At 33.1% G+C, this 19,311-nt stretch overlaps 2 protein-coding genes across 3 annotated transcripts; both read right to left on the bottom strand.

Moving 5' to 3' along the window:
* Window positions 1-1,170: 1,170 nt before the first annotated feature.
* LOC132697446 (MFS-type transporter SLC18B1-like) lies at window positions 1,171-9,825 on the bottom strand. Its single transcript, XM_060662975.1, has 8 exons — window positions 9,598-9,825; window positions 8,078-8,247; window positions 6,261-6,408; window positions 6,023-6,206; window positions 4,022-4,328; window positions 2,927-3,022; window positions 2,358-2,672; window positions 1,171-1,364 (listed from the first exon to the last, which is right to left on the bottom strand). The coding sequence occupies exons 1-8, from the start codon at window positions 9,703-9,705 to the stop codon at window positions 1,184-1,186; spliced, it is 1,509 nt and encodes a 502-aa protein (XP_060518958.1). The 5' UTR covers window positions 9,706-9,825; the 3' UTR covers window positions 1,171-1,183.
* Window positions 9,826-10,582: 757 nt separating this feature from the next.
* LOC132697447 (gustatory and odorant receptor 24) lies at window positions 10,583-16,925 on the bottom strand. Of its 2 annotated transcripts, none has more exons than XM_060662977.1 (7): window positions 16,828-16,925; window positions 15,784-16,164; window positions 13,630-13,955; window positions 12,360-12,752; window positions 11,275-11,346; window positions 11,134-11,223; window positions 10,583-11,084 (listed from the first exon to the last, which is right to left on the bottom strand). In XM_060662977.1, exons 2-7 carry the CDS (start codon window positions 16,133-16,135, stop codon window positions 10,983-10,985), a joined length of 1,335 nt encoding a protein of 444 aa, XP_060518960.1. In that variant the 5' UTR covers window positions 16,136-16,164; window positions 16,828-16,925; the 3' UTR covers window positions 10,583-10,982. The 2 variants fall into 2 exon arrangements, with proteins under 2 accessions (XP_060518960.1, XP_060518959.1); XM_060662976.1 differs by lacking the exon at window positions 16,828-16,925 and adding an exon at window positions 16,706-16,819.
* Window positions 16,926-19,311: the final 2,386 nt, after the last annotated feature.

The raw sequence follows: 19,311 nt of genomic DNA, 5'->3' as shown, positions 1-19,311 counted from the left end.
ACGCTGCTAGGATCATTCGGCCAAAGATAACAATTCATTCAATTTGCGCTTCACAATAACAGTTAGGCAGAACTGCTATGATCATTCGCCCGTTGCCAAATTCCTGTAGGGGATTTTCGCTTTTGATCATAGATCAACATGTAAAAAGAAAAAATATAACCAATATTTGCTCAGCCAGCAAAAAAAAGATTTTGAGCGATATCAAAAAACCGGCAACGGCCTGTGGATCATCCGGCCAACATACCAACTAACTAACTGCGAGGCTGGTAGTACTTAAACACTTAAAAACGATCTTCAAACATTTCCGAAACAGAATCACACGAGAAAAGACCGATATCAAGGTTTTTGGGACGAATACTACGGATTCCGCAGGGAGCGAGCGGAGATTAAGCCGCCACCGCAGATAACGTTATTACTTCATTGGTTTGTACTTATTCGCCCATTGTCGAATTCGCTCTAGCAATTTATTCTGTTGGTATCTAACACTAAAGTATGACTTTTTTGAAAAACAATATTTTTGCAGAACTTGGCAATTTGCAATTACCAGCTTTGAATTGATTTTATCTTTATTAAAAGCCGATATGAGAACTTTGCTGATGGGGTAGACAAACAACAAATTGCAGTTTAAGGGGGACGTTGTTACTTTTATTTTGTACCCATTTTTTTTAGATATTTCTATAGTTATTCGTATGTTAATTATATTTTGAAGTTTTTTATGTTTAAGTAGTTTTTGATATATTTGAAAAAAATACTGTAGGTTAAATATAATTGTCTTATACTATGAAGGTAGCTAAGAGTGTTCCATCCTTTACTTTCTTTTCCACCTGCAGTAAGAATTATTAAAATTAGCCTACACGTTTCATATTAATGTTTTTGAAAGTTGGGCGTTAAAATCTACTTCCAAAATAGCATTTTAAAATACAAAAAACCAACATTTGGAATTTTTTTCGATTTCCCTGATGTTTGATTCATTTAACGGAAGATTGGATTTTGTGCGATAAACCTCGTGGAGGTTGTTATGCGTATTCTATGAACACACTCAATAGATAGATTGTGGCTTTAAAAATTCTATGTGTGAACTGCATATACAGGTATTATAATACAATACAATATGATAATAAAACACATCTAAGTTATATCTAATTTAATTTACAATACTTAACACCAAAATCCTAGTAATAATTTAATAAACTGTTCCGTACGATGACTGAAGTCCGTTACTTTGAATTATCGGACTGGACATTGATATACTCGTGGCTTGCTCAGGCCACGCTTGACTTTTGTAGCTGTTGCATGCTATTAGGCTGTTTAAAGCGGGTGGTCTACTCTGTTCAATTGATATTCCATTTCCCACCGAATGTATACTAGAACATTATTTTAAATAAAACTTCGTTAGATGATGATTATCCAGGACCTAATAAGTAGTAGGCTTTGAGGGGAGGTAGAATACTCTAATAAAGAATACTTAAAAAAACACCACACTATTATTTTACTACGATTTGTAAAAAAAATAGCGTAGACGTTTTGTTGGCGTGGTGTAGAGTATTTTAACTTGATAAATAAGTAGTTTTCTAAAACTAGGTGGTGATTTTAGGCTGTCTAGTCTGTATAAGCAATCACATTGACTAAACTAACTTTTTGCATTTGACATTGCAAAATCCTGTCAATTGCTGATCCATATGACTATTCCTCTATTATCGGCATAGGCAGGGCCTTTATATCTCTAGTAGCTATATGGTCTGACCTCTCTAGTTTACTATTTTTTTGTAACAGGAATATTGGTACACACGGAATTTCACTACCACTTTCGTTTTTGAGATACAGAGCCTCTTTGAGAATCTTGCATGCATTTTAAGGTACCCCCTGCATCTTTTCTCTTTGATAGCTTCTCGAAAAATTATAACTTTTCTATATATAACTTTATGTGTTGAATTCAGGGCCAATCTCGGAACAAACATAAGAGACAACGTCAAAAATAAATCAGACCCAACTTAATGTCATACAAGACAGTCGCAGTTATTTGAAAAATGTTCTCCAAATTCAAAATTTTCAAAAATTTAATCCATTTTCGAATTAGTAGATTATGGACATACTATTGCAATCAGTATAGCAATTATCTCCTAATCTCTATTTTTTATTCTTCTTCTTCTAGATAAACAAAAGAAATGATAATTTTAAATGACATTTAAAAAAATTACAAAGAAGTGTCAATTGGATTGTTATCAAAGAGACTCACAAAAAGCGCTGTTACTTTTTTTAATCATTCCCAATTAAAAAACTTACCAAGATTGATGATTTAGGAATATTAATTTTATTATTATGATATTAAATTAGATACTCTCGAAATTGTTTTTTACCTTTTGTTTAAACTTTCGTGCATCTTGGAATTGGACGCCAATATGCACGTGTTATTATCCACATCGCTGGTTACCTTGTCTTCTTTGAGTTCGACGTAAAGCGATTGTGATTTCGAGAATACGATGAAGATCGTCACAGCAATTCCAACCAAAATATGAATGATGACGACGAACAAAGAAGAATTGCGAAAACCGACGCTATCGTAGAGTATGCCGCTCACGGAAGGCCCGATGAAAGCACCCAAAGCAAAGCTGCTTGTCCACAATCCGGATACCAAGCCGTAGGTTTCCAAATTGTTTGGAAATCCGTGGGCGCTGTACACATTTTTTTATACTTTAATATTTTGTATTATTTGATTTGTTGGATACAATTTTTTTTAAATACAGAAATCTCGTTTTCTAGCAGCTGCAACTGGTAGTAACTTCAATTTAAAGTTTCCAAAATGGTATGAATGGAATAATTTTTAATATCATAATAAGTAGAAGTAAAACTATCCAAAACTAACCGTTTAATATTGGCTACAAAGGGTAGACAATAATATTGCACAAAAAGCATATTTCTTACTTACATACTTGTTGTAAGTGCATCACTGAACGAAGCAACTAACTGAGCTGCCATTCCAAGCCCGTGGAGTACAAGTCCTGCTATGGACAGCCACAAAGTTCTGCAAAACAATTTTATTTGTGTTTGCAATTAAATTTAAAAACATCAGCATTCTACTGTATCTAAAGATAGTTGCAAAGGAAGTTAGGGAATGTTAGCATAGATGACCGGGAGTTGACCACAACCTAGTTCGATTCTAAATATAGATAATGTAAGTATAGGTAATAACTGTGATTTTGCTGTCTACCTTTAATATTATACCTTCATAGTTTGGCAACTTTTTGATGGAGCTAGTTAATATATATTCTTATTCTATAATAATATTCCAATCTTAAAAAAATATATGAGTTCCGTTACGAACACAAGCTATCCTATAATTTTATGGAAACTATTAACTAAATAAGTATTACTCGTATTGCAAATATCTTGATTCTGATTGATTACATCTAACAAAAGAAACTAATTGTCAAAAGTTCCTAGACAATCTATAAAATTTTTAGAAAACAATATTTATTATTATTTATTTAGGTTTCATACAGTATAGAGCACCATAAAAGCTTAAGAATAAAATAATTAAAGAAGAAATCAAACTCAAACGATCGTTGATCCACCAAAAAGGACCAGTGGTATACTTACATATGAAACTATAACAAATTACAATAATTTCACATTTTTGTACCCAACGCTTAAAACATTGAAATGACGGAAGAAAAATCAGATCTAGGAAATGGCTCGGCTAAACCACACTTTGTGGTCTAGTAATTAGTGAAGAGTTCTGGCCTAGGTTAATTCGGTGGTAGTTAATAACATAATATATAACATAAAGGCTACTTTCTATTTCTTGCGTTTTGGGTTGGTACTCGTTGGTTAATTTTTGATAAGAGGAGTCGACCCGACAGTGAAGTCTGGTTTTGAAGAGTTAAAATTTTTAATTTTAAACGATTAAATAATTATGATTCCCAATGTTTTTATTCGTTTTCGTCAAAAATGTGCGAAATACTTTCCGTAATTTATAAAACAAAATAAAATATATGTGATGTTGACATGTTTTGGTACTTACGTTTGGACGGGTATGAACGGTGCAGGACCAATCAGGCAAAAACCTATTGCAACCAACACCGTCCCAAACGCGATCACAGGTTTTGGGGAGCATAGATGATCGCATATCCACCCATATCCTGGAGCAGTGACAGCATATACGCCCCCGTTGATGACGAACATCAGACCCAGGACAATGGGCGCTAGATGAAAAACTCGGAGGTGTGGTTCAAGAGTGGCTTGTAAAAATCCTATCGACATGCTAGTCACGACTATACTGGAAGCTGCGAGAATTACGCCGGGGATCTTTAATACTTTCAGAATTGATACTAAAAAAATAAACCAAAACAAATGAGGCGCGTTCATTCAAAACCAAACATATTATTCTTTCGCCAGAGCATGAAAAAGTATGAGTTTTTTGGCGACTTGTCGATTCTGTAAAAAATACCTCTTAATCTGCCAAAATTCCGATTTACGCTGCTGTTATACACGTGAAACATACACATATGAAGCAGTCGTGCAAGTAGCAATAATGTGATTAGTGCAAAGAAATTGATTTTTTATTGGAAAATAGTCTAAATAGTTTACCAGATCTTGCATAAACTGCTTACGACTCCATGGTACTAATTAAAAAAAAAAGAACTAAAAGTTCAGATTTTCACGAAATTTTATTTTGATAATGGATTTTCATCAAGTAAAAGCCTCCTCAGTTCAACTAATAAAAAAAGCGAAATTTATGAACAAAACTCGAAAACAAATGTAAGGTTGTCGTACAATAAACCATAACAACCATAAACAAATACTTTATACGATTTCTGCAAAAGTCCACAAATTTTCATCATTTCATGATTTAAAGCAGTCAAAACGATATATTATTTTCAAACTTTTCATGGCCTTTTATACATTCTAAAACAAAATAATAGGGATTTAGATTGGTGAACTTAAGGGAAAACCATTTCACTTATTCTCATCTACACCTGTTCCAAATGAGAATTATAAGAATAATTGCATGTTTTGGATAGAAACATAAACTTTGCGAATGTTTCCATGATTCACAACCATGATACTCCGTACAGGATTCAACTGATCCAAATAATTGATCCGATATTCAATAGCATCTGAAATCTCGCTTTCAACGAATTTCAAATCAGCCAATCAGCGAAAAATGATTGAGTTACGAACTAAAATATTATTGCCATTCGAGGAGCATCAATCTTTACTGAACTTAGGCCACATTATCTATATGATCTAAACTATTAAAATAGGTAGTGCGGGAAAACATTTAAATTTGATTGTGATTGTAATTGTATGTAATTGTAATAATCATTCAAGTTACAGCAATGATGGTTTAACAAATGTTGGAGGGGTCTACAGTACCACAGACATTTCTTATCTCTCGGATTAGAAGCGGCGAACTTCATTATAAAATTATATAATAGGAAATTGATTGGACCCGGTAAAACGACATTTTGTTTAGTGTTTAAATTCGTAGGATGACATCCATCAAACGCGTATATGCAAAATTTGACTTGTTCAAAATGCGATTTTCAATGTCAGGACAATTGTGCTGACATGTATAAACTAATTATTATTAGACAAGTTGGACATTATTAGTTTCTTAAAAGTTTTTATTTCATATTTTGAACAGGTGCCTTTGACTTATGCTGTACTATAATTCGCATTTGGCCAATTTTGACTCTTTAGAAAACGAAGACGTTAGTTTTGATCAAATTTTGTAAGTTCCTGACATTTTGCGATCACAGATGCAAACTACTACAAAATAAAACTGAAACGAGTTTTAATCTTCTCCTGGTTGGCGAAACGCGTGTCGAGTACCTAAAATTGAGTTTCGGTTTGTGGTAAAACGCATTATTGTGTGTTAGTGCAGTGCCGAAGGTTCCAGTCAAGAGTTTGATAGAAATAACATATTTTGAAAAATAAAACAATTAATAAACGCCGCGGGCCTCTTTTCGAAAATGTATATAAAATGACTGTGCAAATAACAAAAATTATCCACTTTTACCTCCTTGTTTTCGGTCAGTTCCATCCTCATGTTTCGGGAGTATCAGTGCAGTTAATATGGCGGAAGTAAACAATGCGCTTCCCATTACTACGAAGGGTAGCGTGTAACCTCCAACTTGGTATAAAGCCCCACCTACGGTAGGCCCGACAATTAATCCCAGTCCGAAAAAGGTTTCAAGCGATGCCTGTAACATATGTCTTGGTCTACATTATCATCATAAGACTCAAAATTTACTCACAAATGTTGTGGCAACATTTTGCGGAAATTCTTTCGCTATGATGGCAAAACTCGCAGTAAGAAAAGCGGCATTGCCCAACGCTTCGACTATTCGTATGATGAAACTTAGCACTATAAACATATACCTTCCATTGACTTTATCCAGTAATCTGAAAGTCAAGCAATGATTTGATTTAACTATTCCGTAGCTACTTTTGAAATAGTATTGAAATTTGCGATCGCTATTTTTCTTGAAAACCTGATAACCCACTAAATATTGGTGTGCAGGAGGGTAACAATGGAAATACAATTTCCCAACCTTATGAAAACTCATACTATCGACCACTGGTCCACTAGTAATGCTGAGAAAATGGAAGCTTGGTATGAAATCAGCACCAAGTCAACTATAGAATGGTTGTGCTTGGTGAAAATTGTTCTAGGCACCTAGCAAGGTTTTGCTGGAAGAGCATAAAGCAAATTGTTTTTGCTTTAGAATAAACTATTTTAGAAGAACCACAAGAATTGGTGTTATCCATAGTAAAGTGGTACTGGATGTTTTCTGTTCAAGTTGTGTACAACAAGTTGCAACTCATAACTGCATGTTTAGTTTGTGTTTTAAAGAATTCGCAATTATTTGTAGGTGAGAGGAAAAAAATTCAGCAGTTCTTATATTTTAAACAATAATCTGCTAGAATTAGATAGGTCCGAGGTTTTGATCTGTTGATCAGAACATCCAGAACTTAAAATTTTAGAGGATAGATGGAAACAACTCCTGCATCTTTCTAGGTCAAAAATATGTAGCGGTAAGTTCAGTTACGAACTCCCGTACCAAGAGTGTTTACTATGTGTCTATATGCATGGGCATAATATGTGACATATTTCTTCCGGAATAGTCAGAATAGTTAGTCCTTTCTTAAATTTTCGAATGATTTGCTAAATACTAATAAATTGCATTTTTGATATTATAGGATTGCGCGAAATGCTCTTTAACTCTCGCCCTCTGTTTTGCTTAATAGTTTTATTAAATTCTGTTGGTTAGTTTTTTTTTTTATTTATTTTTGCTTCGAGAAAAACTTTTTGACTGCTTTTTGACAATTTTCAAAATAGGCAAATTTTCATGAGGAGTCATGAAAGTCCAGACCCAGGTTCAGTCTATTCCGTATCAGATATTGATAATAGGTATGCAATTTCTGTAAAAAATATACATATTTGGAGATGTAAAGCAATTTTAAAATTGAAAATCGTTTATCTCGGGGTCAATTTTATTTAGTCTGCATTGATAACAAAACGTAACAAAATTTGGTTTGAAAAATAATTGTTTACTACGTTTGTAATTTGATTGCGTTTTTAAGTTAAGTATTATCGGTATTATCGTATACCATTTTTCCATAAAACCAACATTGCCATTAGCAAAATTTCCACAGCTCATACAGACTCAATTTTTGGATATTCTGATTTGTTATTTCTCTGTATCATTAAATTAAATTAATCAAATTAACGCCCTGTTAACTCTTTTGGTACTCCACACCAGGTAGAGACGTAGATAGTAAAATAATAGTATATTGCATTTACAATAATAATAAGTCTAAAATCTGTTATAATTGAAAACTCTTTCTCGAAATTATTTTGTGGTTTATGCCAAATTTGCAGACAATGAGAATTAGTACTACATCAGAGCATAACTGATCATGGACTCAGAAATAGATTCATATATAGTTTTACATGCAATTTTGCATTGGCTATTTGATTGTTATTAATATTTGTAAAAATAAATGAAATATAAATAGTTTTTAGAATAGAATTTAAGTTTTTTGGCACATTGTTATCTTCCTTTCTTACCCGAACAAAATCGCGCAGATCCCTGTGGTATAAATGCCTCCATTAAATGTTATTTTTGGACCTATTTTGTTAAGATGCTGGCCATACACTGGGCTGATTAAAAACACTACGAACTCGAAAATCCCGAAAACTAATCCATATTCTGTTGCGGTGCAACCCTTTCTCTCCGCCTAAAAAAATAAATAAATATTCATGTAGTTTATGCAAAATTCCGTGAGAAATTAGCATATCGCGTTTGAGTGGATTCCGCTTTGTTTAGTGATGTCGTATCGCGTGGAACCGTTTCTAAGGTATTGTTTTAATACAAGCAATAATTGGACATGACAGATCCACAGACATAATATTTATAATCAAAATATAATAATATTCATGAGGTCTGATACGTTTCGTGTCACCAAATATTAACAGGGTCTTCGCGCCTTACCAATTCCAATTTTGTTTATTTGACTCTTATTGTACATTCCCGGTTATGGCTGGGACTGAATATTTAAAAATAAAAACTACAACGAAAAATAAAAAACAGTTTCCAAAGCCAATGCGAGGGTTACGAAAAAATGTCAAAGAACCGAATTTGAAATTAAATGCCAACATTTTAGTAATATCAGGAATATTAGATTTATATTCCAACTATTACAAAATTAAAGAACCTCTGAATATGAAATATGTCTATTAATGGCTTTGATCGTGTGAGTGATGTTAAAGATATAAGTCTAACGAATTGCATCGTCGTAAGGAAGCATTTTTGGGGAGACTAGGAAATATTTTAGATGTAGAATCGTAGTCATTTCAAATAGACCAGAAAAAACTAGTAACAGTTTGGTTCAAAGCCCCTCAAAATATTGAAGGTTTTGTTTAAAACAATTTGAGCAGTTTTGGTTACCGCTTCCAAAAATATGAAAACATAAAACATACACCGCAGTGTATTGTGTATGTGTGTCTGCGCCGTGAGTAATTGTTTAGATTTTGAAAACCAAAATTATTTACAATGTTTTCTTTAGTGCTGTTAATTTTAAATAAACAATGTTATATGATATGACGCTGTTGCGTTATTTTCTATTTACAAAAAAAGTATACCTTGTATAATTGAATTTATGTTTACGTGAATTACAATTAAAAGTTATTTCGAAATGTCCAAGAATGTATTATGATGGTCTTAAGATTGTAGATGTTATTATGTTCATTAGAGTAATGTTTTCCAAACTGGGGCGACGTGGATTGGTTCTAAGGAAAGGCGCGAATATTATGCCGGGTTGACAAAAAAAAGTGCGCATCCATCTTATTAAGCGACAATAATAAACTATTGTTATTCGTTTCTTCTTGTGTATAAGAGTAATTACTCCTCTAGACAACTAAAAAAGGAAAAGGAGGAATGGGCCTGTATAAATACACTTATACCGAGGCAATGTACTCCCGAGATGGTTGGTTTCTGGCTAATCCCAGTTCGGGAAACAAGATTTAATAACTAAATTATTAAAATAATATATCACGAAAATATCGAAAAAAAAATTATTATTACTTACTTCCATTGGATAGAAGGGTGCCTGTAGTGATACACAAATAGCATTGCAAAAGTCAGCGATGCCAATCACGATCAAAGTCAACCACTGCCTTCTTGTAAACTGCACCATATTTTAATCACAGCGCAATTCCACGGGACAATTCACTTAAAAATAACTGCCACGAGGAACGAAATGGTTTCCCCGAGAAAAACTCAACTCGAAATCGGTTATCGTTTACATGTAGCTTCGATTTGATTTTTAAAACGCGCAAATACGAATTTGGAGGGTAAGCGGAGTGACAAATGTTGGTAGAAAATATTTAATTGGTTTAGATAATGTTAAAGAGCAAAGGTTCGAAATTATTTGTAAACAATTTCATCGACTCTTCGGATGATGAAGATAATTATCGCACAGAGGACGTTGCTTTTGTAATGCGCGCTACGCGTTTTCTGGGTAGTTTAGAGGTTTATTTAGAGAACGGTTGATAATAGTCAGATAAGGTTGGCCGACACAAATAAAATGTAAATGGATAGAAATAGCAAATTGATAATTGAGAAATAATTAGCTAAATCAATGTCAATTACAAAAACCAATGTTTTGCAATAAAAGATAATTCTATTCGTCCCCCAATACAACTTGAACCTAATTTCAAAGAAACGCGAATAATATTTTAATTCAATAAATCACACAGTTTATTTCCTTTATTTTATAATTTTATTTTATTTTATAAAATTTAGCAGAATTTTCTAAGGCACCATTCTAAAATACTCTAAAATTCGGTATCATCATCGGTAAAATTTTTAATAGTATAATTTTTAATATGCAAGGTCTTAAACCAAACACTTTTTTGTAAATTTCAAGGAAGTTTGGTTTAAACCTACAGCACGAAATTCTATCTATTTAAATTAAAAAACAAACACTATTTTGGGTTAGTTTACCCGTTTTGACAGTTTTTAAAGTTACAGTTTTTCAACTTTAACACTTGAAGCTCTTAATCTCATTAGGAGAGCGGTCTTCGATTCATGTGATATATTCACTCTAAGCCTGAGTGAATATATCAGAATATACAGAGTCTGTAAAATTAATTTTATTAATTATTATACTTAGAGAATTCACACGCACTTCTTGTTTGAATTTAACGATATTTATTTTTTATTTATGTTCCTAGGAAATAAATTATAAAGTTGTATTAAAACCTGTTTCTTAATCAATACATTTGTAATGATGAGAATCAAAAATCCTTTTATACCTCGGAAACATTACATAATTTTTCTTTAACCGAGTCGGACAGAATATTAAGGATAGTAAAATCGGCATTGTTAAACAAATTTCAGTTTGTAAAATTATCTAGTTTCTCGGTTAAACATTTGTTTAAACACTAACAAATCAAAATCAGCAAATAAGTATTACGTTGTGGTGGTATTATTATTATCTGGGAGAGAATCGTCGGGAATGCTTATCTGGAATTGCAGTAACACTACCAAATACGTAACCATGGTAGCCAATAGCTGAAAATGCAAAGTCAGTGAAAATTTTTTATTGGGAAATGATTCTCACCGATTTAAATAAATTTCTGTTTACGTCTATAAATCCACATAGACACATGTCTGTAGGATTCATTTCGGTTGCCCTTAGGAACATGTTGATCTAAAAATCGTGTTTGTGTTAGTTCAATTTTGACATGAAGTACCCACGTACTTCCTGTTGCGAATCATCGTCCATCCAAGACAGCTCCACCAGAAGGATTTTCTTTTGAAAATTGGTACGGACCTACAAATGTATACACAGAATATTTCTTAACTTCTTTCAAGAGAATAAATTGTGTGCTTGTTAATATTATGAACGCGATATGTTAAAAGAGGGCCCAATTTAGCACCAGCTAGATTAACTTACGTAGTCCAGCGGCCTCTCGGAAGATTTCTTTTTTCAATTTTAAAAAACTTGTAAACATGAAAATTTTCTGACAAATACATTTTTTTTGTCCCATGAATAAATCTTGAGGGTACGCGGAACCTTTGAACTTTAGAAACTGAATCACAGTAACTTTTTTTTTTGGTATTTTAGTTTATTTATAAGCTTTGCTTGATTTAAGTGCGTAAATAGAACTTTAACACACCTGTTAGATGGATTTTTACTAGTTCATGGACGCTATTTCGAGAAATTTATTTGATCCTTATTAATTTGTTTTGTATTAAATTGAATAAGATCTAACTATTCAGAAGGGTTTAAGTTTCTTTTAAGAATTAATGAAAAATGCACAATCACTTCAGATCATTTCTCTGCAAAGGATACGAGCGCACTTAAATTTTGCTGATTTATTAAAATATGAACAAATCCAGACTGTTTCATTAAAAGTACTACACAAGGGAATGAAAATGGTGTATTCAAAATGCCACAAATAATTTCTCGCAACCTGAATATCTTAAAGCACTTGAGAGGGAGCAAAAAATAATTCCTGTTTCATTAAATTCATGCATTAATAAGTTAGTAAAGTTGTTTTTTTCTGAAGAACTGATGTTATTTTATTTTTTAAGTTTTACAGTTTCTCATTTAATTTAAGATTTACGCTATTTTTTTTTACGCAGTAACTGACCATATCATCTGGATTTTCATTAATAATTATCTTATTGTGACGATACTAAACTGGAGAGATTTAAAAAGGTCAAATTTTAAGTTATGGAACTTTTATTGTTAGAAAGAAATATTTTAACAAGCACCTTCCGTTTATGTCGGGTATTATTAACGAAACACCCTGTTTATGGTTCGCAACCTATTATTCTTACACAAGCTGAAGCGTAATGGGCCTCATCGCAAATAAAATACAGCATCATCACAGCCGAACTGGCCGTAATGGTTAACCCTATATCCTTGGTACCCATTCCGCTCTGAATTTGTGACAATAATCCGTATATGGTCAGAGTGACCACAAAAAATAGGTACAAGCAGAGAAATAGCAACGCGTAGCCGAAAGAATTCCCGACATTTCGTATTATCCTGCTCAACATCATCCACATTGAACGATAGTCGGCGACTTTTATTGAAGATTCAATATTTTTGAGGGCCTGTTGAAAATCTTCAGCTATGATGGTAGCGACTTTGCCGATGATGTTGCAATAGATGTACCAAGCTCCTCCTAACATGTAAGTTACCACATTGATGTAGCAGTAAGGTATTACCTAAACAGAAATTTATAATTGGTTGGGATTTTGGTTCGAATTTGATGATAAAAACTAGAATTGTGTAAAGTAATAGAAGTTAGAGGTGCATCTTCCTTAAAATCATACGGGTGTGAACTCCAAATACTTATTCTGATTTGAATTGTACACTCTCAAATTTCGACTATAGACTGTCTTTATTTCATTTAGTGTATATGCACACCTTAGTAGTAAGACATGAAAATAACTTTTACTCGAAATTGCTGTGTTCAAAAAACCCAAAAAAAATTACAAAAGAAAAATTATTCCTACTTTGATTTTGATTTATTGAGTACTTGATCATTTAACTAATACTTAAAACAGTGCTTAAACTACCTTGTTGACTGCAGAAATATTATATGTTGAACGAGGTAGCAGTAATTGAAGTGGCTTAAAAGGAAATACCTATTCCTAAAATACATAGAGCAAAATACATCTTTGAGCCATGGTAGACCGAATTGCGATATCTTCACTGCCGACTATGTTATAGGTCGTTTTCCAATTTAAAATTTTTGAATAGAATAAAAATACTATTATAGCACTTAATTGAGTCAAATGCGGCGGTTGCATTAAGATAGTTGAAATTATAAAAATATTTCGCAAGATATAGGGTATTTCTTGAGTAATCTAAAATGATAAAATTTAAACTGTTCTGTTAGTTCAATTTTGCTTGAAATCCCTCATACATAAATAAGAAACACCTTCCGCTGTTTTTCATGACAGACACCAAGAACCATATAACACGGGAATCTGACTTAAAAAAGTGCCCTAATAATTTTTTGATAATATAATATAATAACAAACCAAATTTGTTATGATTAAGCGATTTCGAAATTTCAGGTGCCGTATTGCTACTCACCTTAAATACGACAAAGTTTGACATAGTAACGTGGGTGACCACCATAATTCCACTGCCAATAATAGGCAAAGCAATGGACAGTAAAAGTGGTTTGTTTGCGAGAAATAGGTCCAATTTCTTCTTAGTGGTACTGTTATATATTTTTTCGAATGATATGATCTGGTTGAGGACTTCAGCTTGTTTCTTGGCCTCGTATAAACCTATGACGTTAGTCACTATGGGGATGAGATAAACTGTAAATAAGTAATCTATAACAGCTTCCTCAAACCGCCCCTCTCCGGCTTTGGCCTCTTCTACTTTATGGAGTTGTATAAAGGCTGTATAACCTGAAATTTGGTTTTTTATTTCTTTGCTTGCTTTCCCCGCAATAAAAATCTGGAGGATCAGACTCAATATTTAATTGCAAATAAATAATTGCGACATATTGTTATCTGAAATGAGTAAATCAGATATGCGATACTAGTGACTATTTCGAATAAGTACAATGAAATATATAAGATATGGTCCCCAAAAGAGCAGCTAGCTAAATATAGATAAATAATTAAAGACACGCCACGAAATATGCGTTGTAGTCTGTCTCCATCCTCATCGTGCCAGCTTTTGCCCACAACTATGGAAGTTACTGCCCACGGCAATAAAACTCGGATCCGGTAGACATTAAAGGACAGAACATTGGGGACGTACTCTCCAAGGTTTTTGTAATAATATAATAATTATATAATTTTTTTCCTTTATTTAGGGGGGTATAATCTTATTAAATAATCTTATTAAATTAATTCATAGCAAAGAATATTTAGACATAATTAAATTTTTATTCTCAATGTCTAAATCTAATGCTGTAGGATTTATGTTATTTTGTATAGAAATGTGAGAGTCCTCAATTTTTATAAAATTACATTTTTTATCACATTTTGATTTTACTTGGTTTGGTAAAACAGTATGTCCAACCATATTATCGCATATCGCATTATGGTGATGCGTTTTCTTTTATTTGAAATTCCTTTCGTCTGACAGTTTTGAGTGGAATCAACGCATCCTTTAAATACATCAACCCATGTTTCATTAAGAAAAGTGTAAGTACGTAATCTGTGTGATTCCATTACTAGTTGCCTTTTGTCTTGGGGTACTTAACTCCCATTTTACAAACAACTCCATGGGGGGTGGCACGACTTATATTTAAATTGGTTAGTTTCTTCTTCTTCTAACTTCTTTTTCAGTTTATTCATGTTAGGAACAACTTCGCTTTGGTAAGGACAATATATTTTCCTCCTCCTCCTGCGTCGGTTTTTGCTTAGTCGAAATTGCTGACGTTTCGCCAATCATCCTCAGAGCTTGACTGAAACTGAAACTGAAAAAGTTTCAGTCAAGTTCTGAAGAAGCCAACCGACGCAGGAGGAACCCAGAAGTTTTGTAAAAAGCATCTGGTAAAATAACTTTTTCAAAACGCACAGTAAAAACGATTATTCAACACTGCCGCAAATGATCAACACTCAAGAAATATATCATAAATAAAGAAATACACCTGGCCCACCTCTGCCTTGTCACTCAAGTGCGAATAAATTCTTTGTTAATGGCTTTACCCAATAACAGCGTCCAAAGCCAATACGATGAAGATTAAGACAAACTATTTCCAGGAAAGGATTTGTATTGGCCCGAAATGTTCATCAAACGTTCTTCAGACCAAAACATTTTGCTATCAGACGCCTTCTTGTAGGTTTTTTAGGGGAATACCAAATACAATTTTCCTACATTCATTTTTAAATTTCTGCAAATTACATTTGGTGACCCATTATTTTCCACGTTTGCAAACTCCCCACTGCCAAAATAACATTTTCTCGAGTTTTGTGTTCTGAACTATTTCAAATTTCACTTCTTGTGTTCATATTTAATTATCATAAAGAGAGCAATAAGTATTTGATCAAATAGGTTCAGAGACTCTAACAAATGATATTTAGGGTATTCCAGTAAAGAGATCACGCAGATATGAACTACTCTGGAAGTTTTTTACGAAGTTTATATCCGACTAATAAATGGACGCGACTATCAATGCATATAAGTTATGTTGGTACTAGTTGGAAACTTGGATGTTAAAAATTAACAACATGCAGATTTTTTGATGCATTTAGTTCATGCTATAGTAGAATATTTACGCACCCATAATAAATAATAATAAAAGCACAGAATAAACAATCCAGTGAATGGTCACGAAATATCCTCGGTCCGAGTTCGCTACCGGAAGCAATCCCAATATTCTTAACGTTCTTAGGACGGGCTTTAAGTAGTTGATAACAATGCTAAATTCATAAGATTCGTTCTCGAAGGCATTGATTTTACCTCCCCGCAATTCGGTTTTGTAAAAGTCTGTTGGTGCAGGGGCTACTTTTACCAAGTTTTGCGATTGTTTCTGAAAGAGGGGCATACTCCCTTCCAAATATATATTTCTTTCATCATCCGCATTGGTCACTACATGTGGGTGTCCTGAAATTGTAAGTTCTCGGGCGAACATTTTGACAGAGTGCTTCTGAATATCTGAAACTGAAAATTCCATCAATTTAACTGAAATAAATTAACACTTCACTTATAAAATACAGTTCTGAATTATTGAAGTGAGTATTGTTGGGGTTTGGTTAGGAGGTAAGGTAATATAATTTATGTCTAGTTAGCAAATCACATGCCTTCCAATTAAGAAATTATTATCGCAAACGCATAAACAAAAGTGTCATGCAATAGATTTCTTTCAGAAATACTTTTATTTGCTTGCAAATGTACGAAAACTACATCTAGGGGACTTTTCAGAGACCTAAAAACTATAAAGAGTATATATAAATATATTTTTTACTTTAAAGTTTTCAAAATAATTTAAATTTATTTATTTTTTTGTCATATTGCAGCTTATACGAACTTGAAATCAAAAAGCGAGTCTGGTAAATGAATATTGGCTGGAATGTAATTATACCAAATTGCACAGGGTGGTTGTAATTGCAATAATTGGGCTCGATTTTTGAGAAATATTTAATGGTAAAGAGCCCATGGCGGTATCTTAACTACCTACCGATATATAGGGCGTTATACATACACAAAAAATTGGGTACTTCTATACCATTTTTCATTCCAACAACCGCCACTACATTTACGACCATCCTGCACAAACCAATATAAGGTGGAAAAGAATGTTGCTACTTAAACTGTGCTTATTACCTTTCAATTTAACAAGAAATTTATCCTAGACATTTGTACATTTGTACTGGAGCCACTCGGTCGATTCTGTCAATATAACTTCAGAATTTAGATGCCTGTGAAAACAGAGGTGTGTTTAAAAACCGATTAAGGTAATTGGTTCTGCTAATTGCTTCTTTAATTATGCACAACATACGAACATACTGGGAAGCATAAATTTGTAAAAACAGGAAAGCACCAGAAACCGTCTTTCTATTGGCAGTTGTTTAGTTGGGTGCCCAAGTATGATTTGTGTTTGTGTTAAAATCAAAATTATTACAGGAGCTTATAGCAACGATTTGTTATAATTCCGGAAAAATTATATAATCAAAATTCATACTATTAAAATTTCGGAATGTACTCAAGAATTTTATTTTTAGTTTTTATTTTATGCCTAGTTTATGTAAAATCCCATACCAATAGTTTTAGATTCCGCTTTTCCAATTTTGGAGAAAGTGTGGACACATTATTCCATTAGATTATTTAAGTGTCTACAGGATAAGCACGATGATCTCGTAAACGGTAAGAGCTACGTGAAAAGAGAAAAAGGTTCATTGTCACATCCACCAATTTGCTGGTTAGAAAGATAGAAATGTCTAGTAGTTCGAAACACATGCGGAGAATAAGTTTGCGGATTGATATTTCCATTAAAAAAAATAACACAATTTTGATAGCTTCGGATTATTGGGCCGAAAACATGAAAATGCTGCCAAATTTTCTTTCATTTAAACCACCTTATATTATATTGAAAGAAAGTAATCAAAACACAGAATGTTTTTCCTACAAGACATTTCTTCCGATTTTTCATTGAAATTCATAATTCATAATTATTGAGATATTCGTAGGCTCAATTTAATTCAAAATGATTGAAAGTATTCCTTACGAACAACAAAAATAAATTTTTGAAAAAGCATTACAATCAAAACTATTTGAATTTGTTTATTATTTTACTTTTTTCTACTCCCGTCTGTAAAATGCCTAGTTACACACCGATCTAGGGTGCGAGAAGCGTCACACGAATGTATTCGCGAATTGCGAAAATGTACCCAAAATCTAACGGTCGTAGAAAATATATAGTATGCAGCACGTTCGGTAAACTTTTTAAGTCACTCGTTTATTAAACAATCGCTCCGCTGCGCTTCGCTCGTATCAAATAAACTCGCCAGTCAAATGTTTATCGCACTTGTTGCATAATAAACTATTACTACATAGAATTTAGTAATGTAGGTAAAATTTGATTTTTTAATAGTATATTATGCAACAAGTGCGGTAAACGGCATTTGACTAACGAGTCTATTTGACACGAGCGGAGCGAGTTTTTAATAAACGAGTGAGTTAAAAAGTTTTTCTACTCCCTTCTGTAAAATACCTAATTACGCACCGATCTAGCGTGCGGCAAGCATCGCTTTTCGGACATTTCCAGGATTTTACCGCACAGATTTGGGGGCAATCGGATATTTTCGGAGATATTTCCCACGCTTTGAATTTTGATGTTTGTCAATTCTGACGGTCATGTCAGTGAATGTATTCGCGTTGTTTTGCGAAAACGTACCCAAAATCTAACAGTCGTAGAAAAATTATAGTATGCAACACATTCGGTAAACTTTTTAAGTCACTCGTTTATTAAACACTCGCTCCGATGCGCTTCGCTCGTGTGAAATAAACTAATATAATATACTATTATTACATAAAATTTAGTAATGTAGGCAAAATTAGATTTTTTAATAGTATATTATGCAAAAAGTGCGATTAACATTTGACTCACGAGTTTATTTGACTTAAAAAGTTTACTGAACGTGTTGCATACTATAATTTTTCTACGACCGTTAGTTTTGGGTACATTTTCGCAAAACAGCTCGAATACATTCACTGACATATCCGTCAGAATTGACAAATGTCAAAATTCAAAGCGTGGGAAATATCTCCGAAAACATCCGATTGCTCCCAAATCCGTGCAGTAAAATCCCGGAAATGTCCGCAGTGGTTCGGATCCGTGGGAAACGAAACTGACGTGGTAAAGTTACTCTTGCCGCACGCTAGATCGGTGGGTAATTAGGTATTTTACAGACGGGAGTAAAAAAAAAATAATTATTTAAACATTGCTCCATTTTCTCATAGCATTCTTTCTATAATTCAATTTATTTGTAAAACAGAATTTTCGAAATTTGGATATTCAACATTTGCGCTTAGCTAAAGCACAGGTTTTTTAAAAATTTTTGCGTTAGATTAATTGATTCTCGAATTTTCTTGCGAATCGGCCACAACAGTTTCTCGAATGATGTTGATATAACAAACCTCGCTCTTTTGAAATTTGTTTGGTTCGAAATTAGTAGCATCAGTTTCAAACTAAATGAGTTCCGCAGTACAGCTAAATCGAAATCTGAAGCCATATTGAAAGTACTGCCATATTTATTAAACTGAACTGTTCAATTTGCGCAAGAACTTTTTTTTTAATTTAAAATGTTG

This window comes from Cylas formicarius, unplaced genomic scaffold, assembly GCF_029955315.1.
Source record: "Cylas formicarius isolate icCylForm1 unplaced genomic scaffold, icCylForm1.1 PGA_scaffold_1__22_contigs__length_36826433, whole genome shotgun sequence".
NCBI classification, from domain to species: domain Eukaryota; kingdom Metazoa; phylum Arthropoda; class Insecta; order Coleoptera; family Brentidae; genus Cylas; species Cylas formicarius.
Note: the sequence above shows the minus strand (reverse complement) of the source record. Positions and strands in the feature narration are given on the sequence as shown.

What these genes read in the sequence shown, in the direction of transcription:
- LOC132697446 (XM_060662975.1), bottom strand. Translation starts at nt 9,705, where the DNA reads ATGGTGCAGTTTACAAGAAGGCAGTGGTTGACTTTGATCGTGATTGGC. An exon ending in CACCCTTCTATCCAATGGAA is followed by an intron (nt 8,248 to 9,597) that starts GTAAGTAATAAT and finishes TTATTTTTTTAG; the next exon opens with GCGGAGAGAAAGGGTTGCAC. An exon ending in AACTGACCGAAAACAAGGAG is followed by an intron (nt 4,329 to 6,022) that starts GTAAAAGTGGAT and finishes TTATTTTTTTAG; the next exon opens with TATCAATTCTGAAAGTATTA.
- LOC132697447 (XM_060662976.1), bottom strand. Translation starts at nt 16,769, where the DNA reads ATGGTCGTAAATGTAGTGGCGGTTGTTGGAATGAAAAATGGTATAGAA. An exon ending in CAAACTTTGTCGTATTTAAG is followed by an intron (nt 12,753 to 13,629) that starts GTGAGTAGCAAT and finishes ATTTCTGTTTAG; the next exon opens with GTAATACCTTACTGCTACAT. An exon ending in ACGATGATTCGCAACAGGAA is followed by an intron (nt 11,224 to 11,274) that starts GTACGTGGGTAC and finishes CACGATTTTTAG; the next exon opens with ATCAACATGTTCCTAAGGGC.